Source organism: Artemia sp. Qi Xiang Cuo, chromosome 4 (assembly GCF_049724085.1).
Source record: "Artemia sp. Qi Xiang Cuo chromosome 4, ASM4972408v1, whole genome shotgun sequence".
NCBI classification, from domain to species: Eukaryota; Metazoa; Arthropoda; class Branchiopoda; order Anostraca; family Artemiidae; genus Artemia; species Artemia sp. Qi Xiang Cuo.
In genome coordinates, this window is record NC_142797.1 from 64178968 (window position 1) to 64195035 (window position 16068).

Consider the following 16068-nt stretch of genomic DNA (forward strand, 5'->3'; position numbering starts at 1 on the left):
TAATTTTTTTTTATTTTTACGATACTCTTATGCCGTTTTTTGTTGTTATTGTGTGGCCGAAATATGCTTGGAAGATTTTGCTTCCTCTCTTCACTTCCAACGCCCTACCTTCCCCACTCTCTCATTCTTTTCTTTATCCCTGTTTTTGCGGCTACCCCTTTTTTTTATATTAAAAAGGGGAATAGAAGTCAAAAGTACTGTTACAATGGGCAAACTCCAGTTTCACATTATATCTAGTTTGGCAAAGTTTCTCCTAAAAAAAAACAACGAATTAAAAAACACGATTTTATATTGTTCATTTTTCTTGAACTGAATTATTATTCCGATGTAAAAAGACGAGATGAGTATGAAAAAAGGAGTCAAATTTGGTGTACGGTATATACAAAAATATGTCATAATCATCAATATGAGATTTTTACGCTTCTCGCCGTTGTGACCCCATTTTTTTTTACCACACCATCTTTCGCTGGCTAAATTGTCGGTTTTGAGATCCAATAATTAGTTAGCCTGAATCTGATCGTCGCTGGCTCCATCACCTGATGTGTCGGCCTGAAAAGAATGATTGCAAGATGTTTATTAAAACATTAAAAATATTAGAAAAGGGAATCATCTGTGAAACTAGTTTTCAGCGGCCGACATTTAAAATCCCTCTTAGAATTAACTATTATCAACACATTGACTAGTCTTCATAACTGATAAAATTGCTGAATCAACTTCATGTACATTTGAAAGACAGAATCAAACTCCGACTAGTATTCACAAGTTATTCTTTTAATTCAGCTTTCGATTCTTGGAGAGTTAGAACATGCTGTCCCTTTACACGTTTTACACATGCAGTGTAAGATAAGCCCTTTTTAAAGCAGCTACATCTCGTTGAGCTACATTCCAGTTGACTAGAGCACTTTACTATTTTCTGAACCAGATGAGGGACTAATGGGACGTTAGTAGTCAACGGATACAAGAATTCATCTTTACTATTCAAACTGCCCCATTCCTCGGCTTTAAGTTCAGAATCAGGATCTCCACTCCATACCTGAGCTTGGTAGAAAACCAAGTCAGGTTTTCTTTCTTATCTTTTACTTATATTTACTTATCTCTCTGCGAGAGCATAAAGATAAGTAAATTGGGGTTGAAATTTCTGTTACAACACTCTTAAATTCGGTTATATTTGATGGTTTAATTTATATCAGACTCGTCTCCCTCTTTGGGGGAACCTAACCCTTTTCTATGATTATGCAACTTGATTTATGACATTATCTTTTGGTGCATGATTCTACACTTAATTACTGGTTCAGATTTCGAAATGCCATAAAGATAGGCTCTCTTGATGAATACATTGTTTTTAAAATTTTGCTTTTTATAACTTTTGCTTTCTTTTGACTATTCTTTACTCACTGTTCATTAACTTGAACATTTTGAACTATATCAGTATTATTTCTCTCTAAATAGCCTTTCCATTAGAAAAGTCTTAGTTAAATTTGTCTGTCTTTTTTCTTTGTTAAATAGGTCCACGGTTTACTTCCTTCTGCTTTGTTTTTCTTCCGTCCGCAGGAAATCACTCGGATTTCCACGTTTTTATTGTTGTCCTTTAATAAGTAAATGTAAACACAAATTTGAAGTTGATATCCCCTTGTGGATTCCTTCTAGTCCGCATTAAACGTAATTATGCTATTAGAATGATCTTGGATGTAAAATTAATTACAAAAAAACAATGTTTTTCTTATGGAAGTAAAGAGTGAAATTAAAACTTAAACGAAGAAACAATATTGCTTCGCTGGTTACACAAGAAATGTCAACAAAACTAGCTCAAGTAAACTGACTCGTGGGATTTCCTAATATATGTAGTATATGTAGTATTGTGTATATTTCAAAATATACACAATAACATTTCAAAGAGATCTTTGTCTGATTTGGGTGGTGAAAATAAAGAAGTCAACATGATTTTTTGTTAAAATATTAGTACTACTACTCCTACTACTACTAACCACCCTCTCAGCACCAAGGCGCCCCAGGTCATCACTGCTACGCACAATCCTCTTCCATCTCAGTTTACTCAAAGCTTCCCTCTTTACACACTCCCATGAAGTTCCTATTTCCCTTAGTTCTTTCCTTAGGACATCTCGGGGACGACCTGTTTTTGTTTGGTCCTAGATGATTGGCTGACAAGGACGATCTTTGGCAATTTGTTATCCCTCATTCGCATAACGTGACCTAGTCATCTCAACTTTTCTCTCATTAAAGCCCTAGAAAGTGGGACTGAATCACGTTTTTCGTACAGCTTACTGTTAGAGATACGGTCAGTCAGACGGTTCCCCAAAAAAGTACGTAGGCAATTCCTCTGGAAAACATCTAGAAAATCGTCCTCCGCCTTTTAAACCACCCCCGCTTCGGAATCATACTTGCCAATTGTCATCACTGTAGCTTCGAATATTCTTCCTTGGTTCGCAGACTTATCTTCCAATTCTTCCAATTTTTTCAACTGTGAAAAAACACCCGGGCCTTGGCTATAATACTTTTAGCATCTTCACGGCACCCACCGTCTTTACTAATAACACTACCGGAAAATTGTGTCTCCTCCAATGGCGCCCATAAGCTGAATTTTAGGGGGGGGGGGGCTTGGCTGGTCTAATCAGCATTTCCAATGCTGTATAATAGAAATCTCAAAACAAAAGTATAAAATATAAGGCAGCATCATTCAGCCAAAGGTGGGGGCTGAAGCCCCCCTACCCCCTCAAATCGGCGCCCATGGTCTCCACCCATTTAGTTTGCTAAATAGTTATCATATATACCATACATCCGACATTTACCATGCTGCTGAGTTTGCTCATCAAATCCAAATGTGCACTGTTTGCAATATTTTCCTTCTCAAGACCATTGTGTTTAAGGATATCATATGAAAGCTCTGTTTTTAGTCATTCGTGATTCGTTTATTTTAGTATCATAAAAAGCTAAAAAAAAAGGCTACCAAGGCTGAATTTGCTTTAATGCTTAATGATTCATTTTTATGACTTATACACTTACGTTTCATATTGTTTTAATAGTATAAAGTTCTAAAAGATGATACGAAGGCGGAGAAGTCTGAATTGGCCTTCACAATATTAAGCTATGGCTTATATTATTTTTTTATATATATTGTTTTAAATAAAAGTTCAAATAGGGATAAAATCCTTTTAATAGACAGTGTTTCACAAACAATGATTTTATCCTTATTTAAACTTTTATTTGTCATGGAAAGGCAGTGTGGTCTCCGAAATTATCTACGTTATATTGTTTTAAGGCTTATATACTTGTGATTTGTATTATTTTATTAGAAAATTAATAAAAGAAGGCTAAAAGGCTAATTAGCCCTTATAACATTTAGCTACGTTGTGTGTTTATGTTTGTTCACTACTGCTGTTCAAAATCAAAACATAATATGTTTTTTTTTGTGTTTTCCTTTACATCTTCTGACATCTGAAAAGTCTCTTGAATTCTTATTTTCAATTTTTCCAATCCAAAATAGAAAGTATTTCGTCATGGGTATTTAAGTCTGGGGTTGAGTTAGAGGGGCTAAAATTAAAAATTTTGTCATAAGTCATAATAAAAATGATTGTTATATAGGAGGATATTATATGTGCCACCGACTGAAAAAAGTTCAATATATCGGCACCCCCCCCCCCCCCACAAAAAAAAGAAATTATTGCTTTTGATTCCAAATATCAGTTTTTTGTTCCTAAAATTTGTAGCGTTCATAGAATATATCTATTCAATAAAAATTATGGGGAGTCTTCAATGATTGAGACAAAATGTTCCATTACTTCCAGCTCAAAGACTATACGATAGTATGTCATGTTTTACTATGCTAAATTTACTTCATCAATAAATTGTGATTTTTTTGCAAATTTTCGTAACTTTACTGCTGCTCTTACTTAGAAATTATCTTATTTTTTGTCTCCTATTAAATTGTAAATATTGACTTTTGATGAATTTTGACAGATCAAATTATATTTGAAGCAGTCTTGTTTATTACTTAACACCGCTTTACTGCAAAGGTCCTAGCGTCGCCCATGCGGCAGCTGGAATTGACCCCGGATCCTTGATGCCAAGTACTTTTCAATCTACCGTGCCACCATAGGCAAAAAAAAATTTAAATAGTGCCCATTACCACTCCTCTATGCTAACTAAAAATGTTACATTTGAAGGAGCAAAAACATGAGTTAAATTAAAAAAAAAGCATATAATTTCACTTTTTCTGTAAGACTGGAGATCTTAACAGATACTTAAAATTCGCTTTTTCACGCACATATCCTGTTTTAACTCTCTATCTTCACCCCCCCCCCTCCTCATCCTATTTTACCAGTTCAGCATTAAGCTGTACTGGTTGTCTTCTCTTTCTTCTTTCTTGAAGCATTGGATGACAGTTCTCAAACGAACTTTTTAAACAGACTTGCTGAGAATACAGCTCATAAAGCCGATCCTGAACAAACTTGGAGAAATTTAAATTAAATTGCTCAGATATTTTGTTTAAATGGGCTTAACCACTCGGAAACAGAGTTGCCAGATAGGGTTCATTTGCGCCATTTGGACGCTTTTTTAGGCGGTTGTGCATCGAATTTTTCAAATTGGCGCATTTTTTCAGGAGAAAATTGTTTATTCGGCGTATTTTAACTAGAAAAATGACGCTTTCGGCACATTTTCGCTTTAATGGCGGTTCAATTTTTACCAGACATCTGGAAACACTACTCAGAAAAAGAGGGATTACTTGTAAAAAGTCTTGTGACTCCAAATCTTTTTGTTCTCTTTACTTGCTTAAAATTTCAGATAGGAGACTAATCACGGAAAATTTAGAATTTCGTTATTTCAATAGCCTAAAATTTCACACAGGAAACAGTCAAACCAATCGGGTTTTAAAAAGGTTTATTAGGCTTAAACTGTGTTATTAATTGTAGCAATAGGTTCAAGTGTATTAAGAAATAAATGTGATTGGTATTCGAAAAAACGTTACAGACTTAAACCAATAAACACAAACTTTTCGGATAGAATTATAGAAATGGTCTCTATTATTCTCTTTAGTTCAACTGTGTAAATATCCAAATACTGCTCTGGAAAGAAGCGCAATTTTATTAGGAATTTCTGAGAGCGTAATTTTTGTTGTTATTATCTTTTTGTACCTCCAGATCTGAGCTGGTGGTGTAGTAGAGAGGGAAGTTTAGAGAGTTGACATCCACCCCCTCCCTGAAAATCAAATTATGCTACCTTTTTAAGGGATATTAGCACTTTATTACTTTTTTTAAGCATCAGGTGGCATACCCAAAAAAAGATTTTTTTAAAAACAGGCTTTTCTAAAATAAAACTCGTGAAAAGCCTTTCCTTGACAAATCTAGAGAAATTCAAATTTAGATTACTCTATTAATGTATAAATGTTTTATACAACCTGTGAAATGTTAAAAGCTAGGAGTATATAACGTTTTAAAAAGGAATGGAACTTTCTTGACCCGAGCCAGAGGGCAGTGTTGGAGAAGAAGAAGATTCACAACGAACCATCCTATCCACCCCGGAGAAATCCAATGATCCTACCATATTTTACGTGCTATAAGTAGTCCATTTCTACATTCTGCTCCATAAATGAAATTATCAGGCCTTTCAGAATTACACAAGGAAACAATTCCAAAAACAATTTTCGGGAGCTCCTTTGGGGTCGTTTCTTTTTTCCTGAGCTGCCCTTACTAAGAATCACGGACAAAAAGAAATGAGGATTTTATCGGTTTAAGCCAGCTGTGTGAAGATATAATTTAGAAATAATGTATATTATAATATGTATTATATAACTAATGCATATTAAATAATGTATATTAATCAAGACTTGTATATAAGACGTGTAAACAAGAAATAATCTAGACTTGATGTTATTATTAATATTATTGATTTTTAACCCATACTATACAGAGATCCAATACGTGGAGTATCACGAAGAAAAACACATAAAAATTCAACGCAAATCAATATAGATATCAAAGAATATCAGTTGCAGAGTAACGCATAAGATTTAAAAGAAACTAAAACAAAAGAGAAATAACATATAAGGAGGGGAAAAAGAAGAACAAAAAAAAAAACTCACAACTTGCAGAATCTAATAAGCAGTAACATACAGAAATATGGACACAAGCTGTCATTATTGTTATCATTATTTGATTTTTACTCACTCTTTACAATACAAAAAATGTGAAGTGACCAAAGAGAGAAAAACAAACAAACACATTAAGGAAAAATAACTTACGACTGAAAAAACTGGTAAAGTGATGGTGCGGAGAAAAACGGATACAAGCGGTATTTGAAAGTTTTCTGTGTAGTGCTTCCAGTTTTACATTAATATCAGGAACAAGAAATTAATTAATAATTACCCGGTTTTTAGTCCAAGGTGGAAGAAACAACAAAAATTTACAAAATCTAAAATAATTAATCCGGATTCTTTTAACTCATTTTTCTTAAGAAGGGGAAAAATTCCAGAAGAAAAAAGAATTGAATGGTCACAAAAGGTTGAGTAGAGCTTGGCCAACACGAGTTTATTTTATTTATATGGAACTACTCTTCTAAGTTTTGATAAATTATTGGTCTATATTATTTAAGATTCCAATTTAGCCTGTTAGCAGTATCGTCATGTAGTTAGGTGAGGGGACGCCACCTTCTCAATTTATTTTCCCAATCAGTATATAATAATTTAGCTTATAAAATTGAAGCGCTAGAGTTTTTTGGATATTCCGCAACTCTACCAATTTTACCAAAATCTATCTCAATGAAGCAAAAATGGTTTGGATGCATCGAGTTGAATTCATTTGAATAATTACACACTCCGCAAATATAACATAAATATATTAAATACGTAGTATATTATAATATATTAAATATATAATGTAAATTTATTAGGCATCTGTTTGCTCTTAAATAAAGATTGACATCAAAAATTAAAATTTTTTGTTATCAAATATTTTTAAGTTTTTGCAGATACTGATCTCAATTAAAAAAAGACATCAATATATATTCTTTTTTAAATATTCGCTAATTCTTTATTTTTACAAAATTAAACAGTTTAGTCTCTGAGCTACAACTACTACCTATAGCAATTCGTTACATCATAACCTTTTCTAAGGCCAGCACATTCGAAAGCGCTTCCTTATTACTGGGTATTCAGAGCTTGTCTCTGCTTTCGATAACGAAATTCTCACTTCATCTGAATAATTCATATTTCGGGTAACAAGTTGTTTTTACCATATCTGAACGGAGGAACAGTGGCTGAGGGTTAATAGGAGTAATGGGGGGGGGCGGGTATTTTCTCCCTCTGATTAAAAAAAATATCGTCTTTTGAGAGGACTCCACTCTTTTGTTATTTCAATTAAAGATAAAAACGACAAATTTGGATCTCATATATAAATATATATACACACACGCATATATATATATATATATATATATATATATATATATATATATATATATATATATATATATATATATATATATATGTACATATATATATATATATATATATATATATATATATATATATATATATATATATATATATATATATATATATATATATATATATATATATATATATATATATATATATATATATATATATATATATATATATATATATATATATATATTTCTCCCAGTAACTTGCTTATCATATTAATCATAATTACCAGAAATATTTCGTAAATTTCCACGTACCATTTTCCATCTTGCTTCTTGGTGTCATATATATATATATAAATATATATATATAAATATATATATAAATAAATATATGTGTCATATATATATAAATATATATACATATATATATATATATATATATATATATATATATATATATATATATATATATATATATATATATATATATATATATATATTTCTCCCAGTAACTTGCTTATCATATTAATCATAATTACCAGAAATATTTCGTAAATTTCCACGTACCATTTTCCATCTTGCTTCTTGGTGTCATTTTTTTTTTTTTTTTTTTTTTTTTTTTTTTTTTTTTTTTTTTTAAGAACATGATAGGATTATGTTGGGGGCAAATATAAGATGACGACATACCTTTTTTATCCCGTAGAAATTTTATGATTAAGCATTATCAATTTTGGAAAAATTCCAGATTTCTCGGAAGTTTTGGAGGAATTATATCTTATGGAAAGTAAGTTCTTAGAATGTATAGATTAAGCAAATAATTTTGACTTTCCTTAATTTTGCGGGAGCCTCTTTAAAAAAGTTTCAAAATAATTTTCATTTCTCTTTTTACTATATATGACGAAGGATTGCCCACTTTAAAAGATCCTGTAAACTATATGGCAGTCATGCTTGGTGGAAGTGTGCCACGCATGGTGCAAGGACTGACAACTTGGTGGAACATGTTCCACTCCGAAATATACACCATATGGCGGAGAGTGGATGACTCCTCTGTCTCTGATAGATGACTCTGTTATTTTGTATTCTGAATATTTCCTTGTTATATTTTCCTCCTTGTAAATGAATTAAGTGTTTAAGAATGTCTGATTGAGAATGTGGTTTTGCAATTTTTTATTTCCTCCGTGGTATTTTTCCAGTGCTCCAACAATGGAACCAATTACAGTGTCGGTGAAAAGGGTTGTTATGGATCAATATGAGGCTAATCATCACGACAAAGATTTGCTGCTCTCTGTTGGTAAGAAACTCTCCTCATTTTTTTGTAATCTCTACTCTAAAACAGTTTAAAGGCAGAAATATTTAACTTAGTTAATAGTAATGATAGTTTGAGACTTGACAGTTTGACAATATTTTAATAGTAATCAGCACAAGGGCTTCAATATGATTAGCTGCTTTCTGTTGGTAAGAAACTATCCTGTTGTTTATGTAATTCAATAAAAAAAAAAACAAGTTTTTTCAACTAAAAGTAAGGAGGAACAAAACTTGAAACGAACCGAAATTATTCAGTGTTTGAGAAGGTTGCCCCCTCCTCAACTCCTCGCTCCTTACGTTAACGATTTTTTTAGTACTTTAAAAAAGCTTCTTATTCCAATTCAAAGACCCTTGTGCTTTAAAAGTCATTCTTAAAGGAATGGAACACAAAGTCAAAAGGGGATTGTGGATGGGGACAGACCCCTCATATACGAAATAATTTCTTTTTGTTTTGAGTGTTAATGTTGCTCTTTATTTTCAGTTGAAAAACTTGTTATTGTCTTATTTAATTTCTGGTCGCTTTTCAAATTGTGCCCAGGCCTATCCAAGATACGATTTGGGGCGGCGTCCCCCGGTTTCTTACAGATAAATTGTATATATCGATAATTGTAAATTGACTGGTAGCGGGCCGCACTTAAAGTTTTCTGCTTAAGAATAAAAATGCTAGACTGCAATTAAAATTTTTGACAAAATTTGAAAGTTTAGGTAAAATATCTTATGAACAGTATTTGTTTTTAAGTCCTTAATAATATTTTTACTAAATAATTTCGGGTTGAGGGAAAGGGATATTACTGTTCATATGTATGGAAATTGTGCGTGACTTTTGGTCTTTTACGTAGACGAAACCATCGCGACGTCTATAATAAATTATATACATGTTTTTAAATACATTGAAACATTGTATATAGGAAAAAAGAAATATTACCCTAAAAAATCACTGAAAAAACTCCAGTAGTTCTTGGCCCCCCCCCCCCTATAAAAAATACCGCAAGTCTCATGATACCCTACCTCACTATTTCAACCCCTCTTTATTAAACATCATTAAACATACTCAACTTAGTTAAATCAAGCAGTGAGATAAATGCCCATATTAACCATTTATCGTGTATGGACTGTATGAGTTATCGGGAACGAATTCGCCGCCGTGTGGCATTACTTCCTCTGTAACTGGGAAGCTTCTATAGCAACTTGGTCGTTTCATGAGCAAATCCGTAATTTGGCGCCACAAAATGGCAGGAAATACCCCTTTCCTATGGTACAATCTTCTTGGTTGCTTAAATAGGATACTAGAACTTTTATTTCCGTCTGAATGAGCCCTCTCCCGATTTTCTATAATCATTGGTTCGACACGATTACCCATGGAAAAAACAACAACAAAAAATAGATAAACACATATCGATGATCTTTCTTCTGGCAAAAAAATGCATAATTTCATGTGTTTATAGATAGGAGTGAAACAGGTTCTCTGATATGCTGAATCTAATGGTGTGATTTTTTCTAGGATTGCTTTTTGGAGGTATTTTGCCCCTTATTTGAAAATCAGGCATGTTTTTTTCAGGCTCGTAGCTTTTGATGGGTAACGTAAAACTTTATGAGCTTTATCAAGGAGGCACACTTGTGCCTCTTTAAAGAGGCGACCCACCACAATGTTAAGCGATTTCCAGTCCTAGCGGTTGCAGAGAGACATCGGTGATCGCATTTTATAGCCCAAGCTCCAACTAAGAAACGTGCAAAATTTCACCCCCCTCCGACTTTATCTTCATGGGTAAAAGTGGGCCGGAAGTTTCGACCCTCCGACCACAGCCCCCCTTTCATGTTGTCCGATTGGGTTGAAATTTAGAGGTTAAGCTTTCTTAGGGCCCGGGAGCTTATCCTCAAAATTTCAGCTCAATCCGATCACTCCTTCCCTTTTTCCAAAAAGAAATATAGCCACTTAATGTTCATTTCTCTTTTTTTTATCAGCCACGCCTACAGGCCACAGTTGGCAACGGATCCGGGTGAATGAGGACTCATTCGAAGCGGAATTTGACCTGTTAGGGCCTTTTGATGTGTTCAGACCGAAAAAATTATCCCCCGAATTTACATTTACGAAAAACCTCGTTTTCCTATAAGAGCCCATGTTAATTTTCCCACCACACCCCCCCTTTAACGTTGTCTGATCGGGCTGAAATTTAGAGAATAAGCTTTCCTGGGGCCTGGAAGCTTATCCTCAAAATTTCAGCTCAATCCGATCATTCCTTCCCTATTTTCCAAAAACCAAATATCAAGTTTTGTGGGGATTTGCTTGCGTCAAAAATAGATACGAGAGACTAAAATAATATAACAAGTGTCTCTGTGGTACAATGGTCGCTGTTCCTGACTGTCAGGCGGAAGATCCGGGTTCGATTCCCTCTCAAAGAAATTTTTTTATATACTGAATTTAAAGTTTAAAAAAGAAACTCAGTTTCTTTTTTAAATCCGCTTATCCTCGAAATTTCAGTACAAAAACGTGCAGAAATTATTTGAAAAAAACTACGTTTTCTAAAGAGTTAAAGAGGCTGAGTTACAAGGTCGAACCTTAAAACGTACAGGGATTAGGAGGCACAGTTGGGGGGCTGCCGCCCCCCAATCCCCCGCTTCCGTATATGAAAGGGGCTGTGCCATCCTCAACGCCTCGCTCTTTACGCTAAAGTTTGACTGTTTGACTGTAAAGTTGTAAAGTTTGTGGGGAGGGGAATTTCTCCGTGGAGGTGGGGCCAGATTTCCTTGCATTACTTAAAAACCATCAGAAATTAAATTTAAAAGAAAAAAAAATGTTTCGTACCGAAAGTAAGGAGCAACATTAAAACTTAAAACGAACAGATATGATCACGTGTATGAAGTGGATTGCCCCCTCCTCAACACCTCGCTCTTTGCGCGGAAGTTTGAGTTTTGTCCCAATTCTTTAAGAACGACTCCTGAAACACAAGGGTCGCTTAATTAGAACAATAGGAAGATTTTCTAAAAGTATTTTCTAAAAGTAAGAGCGAGGTGTTGAGGAAGGGGCAATCCCCTTTACACACGTAATATTTTTTAAGTGAAGAATGGAATTGTCTGGGAGAATTTTCCTGGCGGGAGTTTTTTATGTGGGAAGAACTTTGTATGGAAGGATTTTCCGTTTGGGGAAGGAATTTCCCAAGAAGGGGGAGCTGAATTTCCTGGAATTATTTAAAAACAATCAAAAATTAAATTAAAAAAACTTGATTTTTCAACTGAAAGTGAGGAATAACATCAAAACTTGAAACGGACAGAAATTAGCAAGTATAGGAGGGGGCTACCCCCTCCTCAATACTTTGCTCTTTGCGCTATTTAATGAAATTGATAACTAATCATTTCCTTTGAATTATGAAGTGGGAAAATGACCCTAGAAGTTGCAGTAACGACATTTTTTTTGAACTGTTTGATAAGCGTGCGATTATTTAAATAATTGGTTTATTATTGTTATCAACAGCAACAGCATATCATTATTTGTTTTGTTTGGGCTGTTACAGTTTTACAGCAAAGACAAACAATTTCATGTATTTCTTATTTCAGCTCATAAAATTATTTTTTGGTATATCTATTGTTAATATAAAGGTTTATCCTATTTTGTGCCTCTATTTTGCTACCCTATTTTGTGCAGAATAATTTTTACGTGCAGTATACAGACGTTTTCAAGGGTATTTTTTCTGGTGCAGGGGTCTGGGTTTTGAGAAGGTTACGTGGAAAGATCCTTCCATGGAGGAAATTTTCATGGTAAAAGGGAGTTTTACATGAAGGGGGTGCCAGATTTCCCAGTATTATTTAAAAAACGATCAGAAATTAAATAAAAAACATATTTTTTCAACTGAAAGTAAGGAGCAACATTATTACGGTTATGAGGGGGTTCGCCCCTCGTCAATACCTTGCTCTTTACGCTAAAGGTTTTTTTAGTGCTTTCATAAGAGCTATTTATTCTAATTAAACCCTTTGTGATTCAAGAGTCATTCTTAAAGAAATGGAACAAAATTAGAACTTTAGCATTAATAGTAGGGGAAAGATACGGAAAAAAATGGTCGAACCAGGAAAAAATTGGTACATAAATTATTTTTGCACCACTGTGTTCAGAAAAGAGAGCTCTACAACATATCAAAAATCTAAATCTCCATCCCGTTGCGAAATTCCTTTTTTTTCACGTCTTTTGCGCCTATTTTTTAGATATTTCCAGAATCCGAGAATGAGGAACCGTGAAAAGAAAAGTATTTTATTGATGGTTTCCCTTTTAATAAACGATTTTTTTTGTGCTTTTTTATTATACATAAATATCACGTTTAATCATTTAATTCTTTTTTTTGTTTTGTTTTTGTTTTTGTATGAAGTAAAAAAAAAAAAAAAAAAAAAAAATTAAGCGACACCCGATCACGGGGTATTTTTCGAAGAGGAGTACGAATTTTCGGTTCATTAGTCCCCATCTGAACAAATACCCTATCGGTTTTCCGAATCCATTTATTTTCCTACCGAACTTTATTAGTGACGACATTTTCAACCAGCTGGAAAGTCCCTTCTGATATTCACTTTCTGTTACACCATGCCTTGATCTTACACTCTTTTCAAAGTTGTTTCAGTCTACTGAGCCTTGTAGAGCCACCTATCTGCAAAAAAAACTCCTCAGATGGAAAGTATTTTGATATGCACCTACAATCTGCAGTAGAGATGCTTCCGTTTCTAGCAGTATCTGGACATAACCTCTCTGTCAAGTAGGTCTGTATATACCAGCAAGAGAGGGCTAAGCTCCAAACAAGTCACTCAATTATCTTTGAAGCATTAGTAAAGCCAGGGTGCGCCATTAGAATATCAGAGCGACGCTGGGTTGGACTCTCGGTAGATCTTATCATCGAGCAGGAGTATATGAGAAATCTGAAAACATCAGGCGTTCCTACAACTGGAGGTAAGGTGACAGAAGAGCAGAGAGCCATTTGGGTTCTGTCAAGACCAGCATGCCTAGAGATCAACCTCTTGATGCAAAATTTGACAAAAATTGGTTAATCGACAAGTAAGCAGCACCGCGACATGAGTTCCAGTAGAAAAGAGCGTGACTTCGACGATACCCAGAAGCTCGTCGGATACTTCGGAGAATCTTCTCCGTTCAGAGGTGACAATCAGCTTAGAAACATTGCCAACGGCATAACTTCTTCCCAAGATGTTAATGTTGACGAGGCCGATGTGGCCAGAAAGTTGATTCTAAGTAAGATGACGGGAAAAACCTTGAAGGAGCAAGTCTTCAAGAAAAAAGACCAAGAGACCCTAATGAATGCCAAAAAGGCGGGGTCTTCTGTGGTAGCGCACATAGATCCGGCGCTCCTTTTCCAGCGGTTTATAATAGTAGCCCAACGAACTGACCTCCGAGAAGAATACTTCAAGTACGAACTTTGTACGATTCCTCCTTCTCTTTTCGAAAGCGATGGCCTTATGAGAAAAGCAAATAAGCCAGAGCTTGCAAAAGCGATCTTTCAGGCTTGCGGGATTGAGACTCAGTCACCCTCAAGACCTGCTTCTGCGTGTAACATCGTCTTGGATGGTGGTTCTCTTCTACATCGAGTTCCATGGAAGGTAGGGTCAACCTTCAAGGTCATCTTTGCTTCATACGTCCATTACGTACAAGCAAGGTACCCTAGTGCGATCGTTGTGTTCGACGGATATGAAGGTGGTCCAGCAATCAAAGATGTTACCCATTTACGTCGAGCAAGGATGGTTGGCTGCCAAGTCTTTTTCACCGAAGAGATGACCCTCTGCATGAAGAAAGAAAAGTTTCTTTCATGTAAGACAAACAAAGGACGTTTCCTGAAGCTGCTCGGCAACCATTTGGAAGCCGTTGGTTTCCGAATTTTCCACTCGGAAGGAGACGCCGACGTTCTGATTGTAGAAAAAGCCGTAGAAGCTGCTAGTCTTACAGACACAATCGTGGTTGCTGATGATACTGGCATCTTGGTTCTTCTGATCAGTCGATCAGATTCGCGTTCCGGGCGTTTATATTTCTCAACTGAAGCTAAGTTTTGCGGGACTAGTTCAGCTTGGGATATTAGTGAGATGAAGCAGAAGCTAGGAACAGATGTCAGCAATCTGATACAGTTCTGTCATGCCGTGCTGGGTTGTGACACAACCTTTCAGCTTTACGGAATAGGAAAGGGCAAAGCTGTTCAGCTGCTTCTTTCCAACAAGAGTTTCAGGGACAGCGCTGCTATATTTGGCGACAAGCTCGCATCGCTTGACGATATTGTGGCAGCAAGAGAGCGAGCATTGTTGATACTGTACGGTTGCCCTGATGTTTCGAACCTGGACACTGCCAGAAAGCTAATCTTTCACAGAAAAGTGAGCACTGCCACCACTTTCGTGCATCCACAAGAACTGCCACTGACTCATGCATCAGCGAAGTACCACTCGCTACGTGTCTACTGCCAAGTTCAAATCTGGCTCGGGAACCCAGTAGACCCTTTACGCCTGGGATGGAAACTGCTGGATAACGAAGTTTTTGCGCCAATAAAAACAGATCTCCCTGCCGCTCCGTCTCAGCTGCTGAAAATTATCAAATGCTCGTGTCGTATTGACGACTGTGATAGTGAAAAGTGTACCTGTAAGAAAAACGGACTTGAGTTTACTATAGCCTGCCGGACCTGTAAAGGAAGCTCGTGCAACAATTCGAAGTTTCAAGAAGAAGAACGTAGTGAAGAAGAATAACAGTTAACTGTGATGATGAAAAATCTAGTTCCTACATTTTGATGATGTGCAATTTTTATATATTTGAAAAAGAAGATAAAAGCTTTTCTCTGAAAACATTAAGTTAGAACCTACCTTGTCTCATGGTGTTTGGCGCTGAGGTGTTTCGTCATTCCTGTTTATTGTTGTTTAGTCTTTTTTTTCTAAGCCTTTCGTTTACATAGCCAAATAGACTACAAGAACGACAAACTTATTCCGTAGTAGACCTTGATAAACGCTGGTAAGAGTTTTTTTTCCCCTAAGTACACTATGCTTTTTTGCCCCTTTTGTTTTTTGCTGATAAATACTTTTCTTTTGGTCAGGTAACGAAATGAGTATCAGAAATGAATTCAGAGCCAAAAGCTGATCTAAAAAGATGTGTAAAACATTATAGTTTACGTTTTTAATTTTTTTTTCCAGTTTTTGAGAAAATAAATAAAAAAAACATTAAAAAAAAACAATTTTGCATCGAGCTAGAGATTTAGATTTTTGATATATTCTTAAGCATTTTTTTCCGGTCCGGATGGCGAAGAAACCATTTCTGTACCAATTTTTTCCTGGTCAAAACTTATTTTTCTCCTACTATAAGAGCGGGGTATGGACGAGAGGGTTAACCCCTCATATACATAATGA

At 35.1% G+C, this 16068-nt stretch overlaps 1 protein-coding gene across 1 annotated transcript in view; it reads left to right on the plus strand.

The window, feature by feature from the left end:
• Positions 1-16068, plus strand: part of LOC148953327 (eye-specific diacylglycerol kinase-like) — a 152505-nt gene that overhangs the window by 61026 nt on the left and 75411 nt on the right. Inside the window, exon 7 of the mRNA XM_089087926.1 lies at positions 8595-8692. Coding sequence (XP_088944052.1) covers positions 8595-8692 — 98 coding nt within the window. The remainder of the gene's footprint in view (positions 1-8594; positions 8693-16068) is intronic.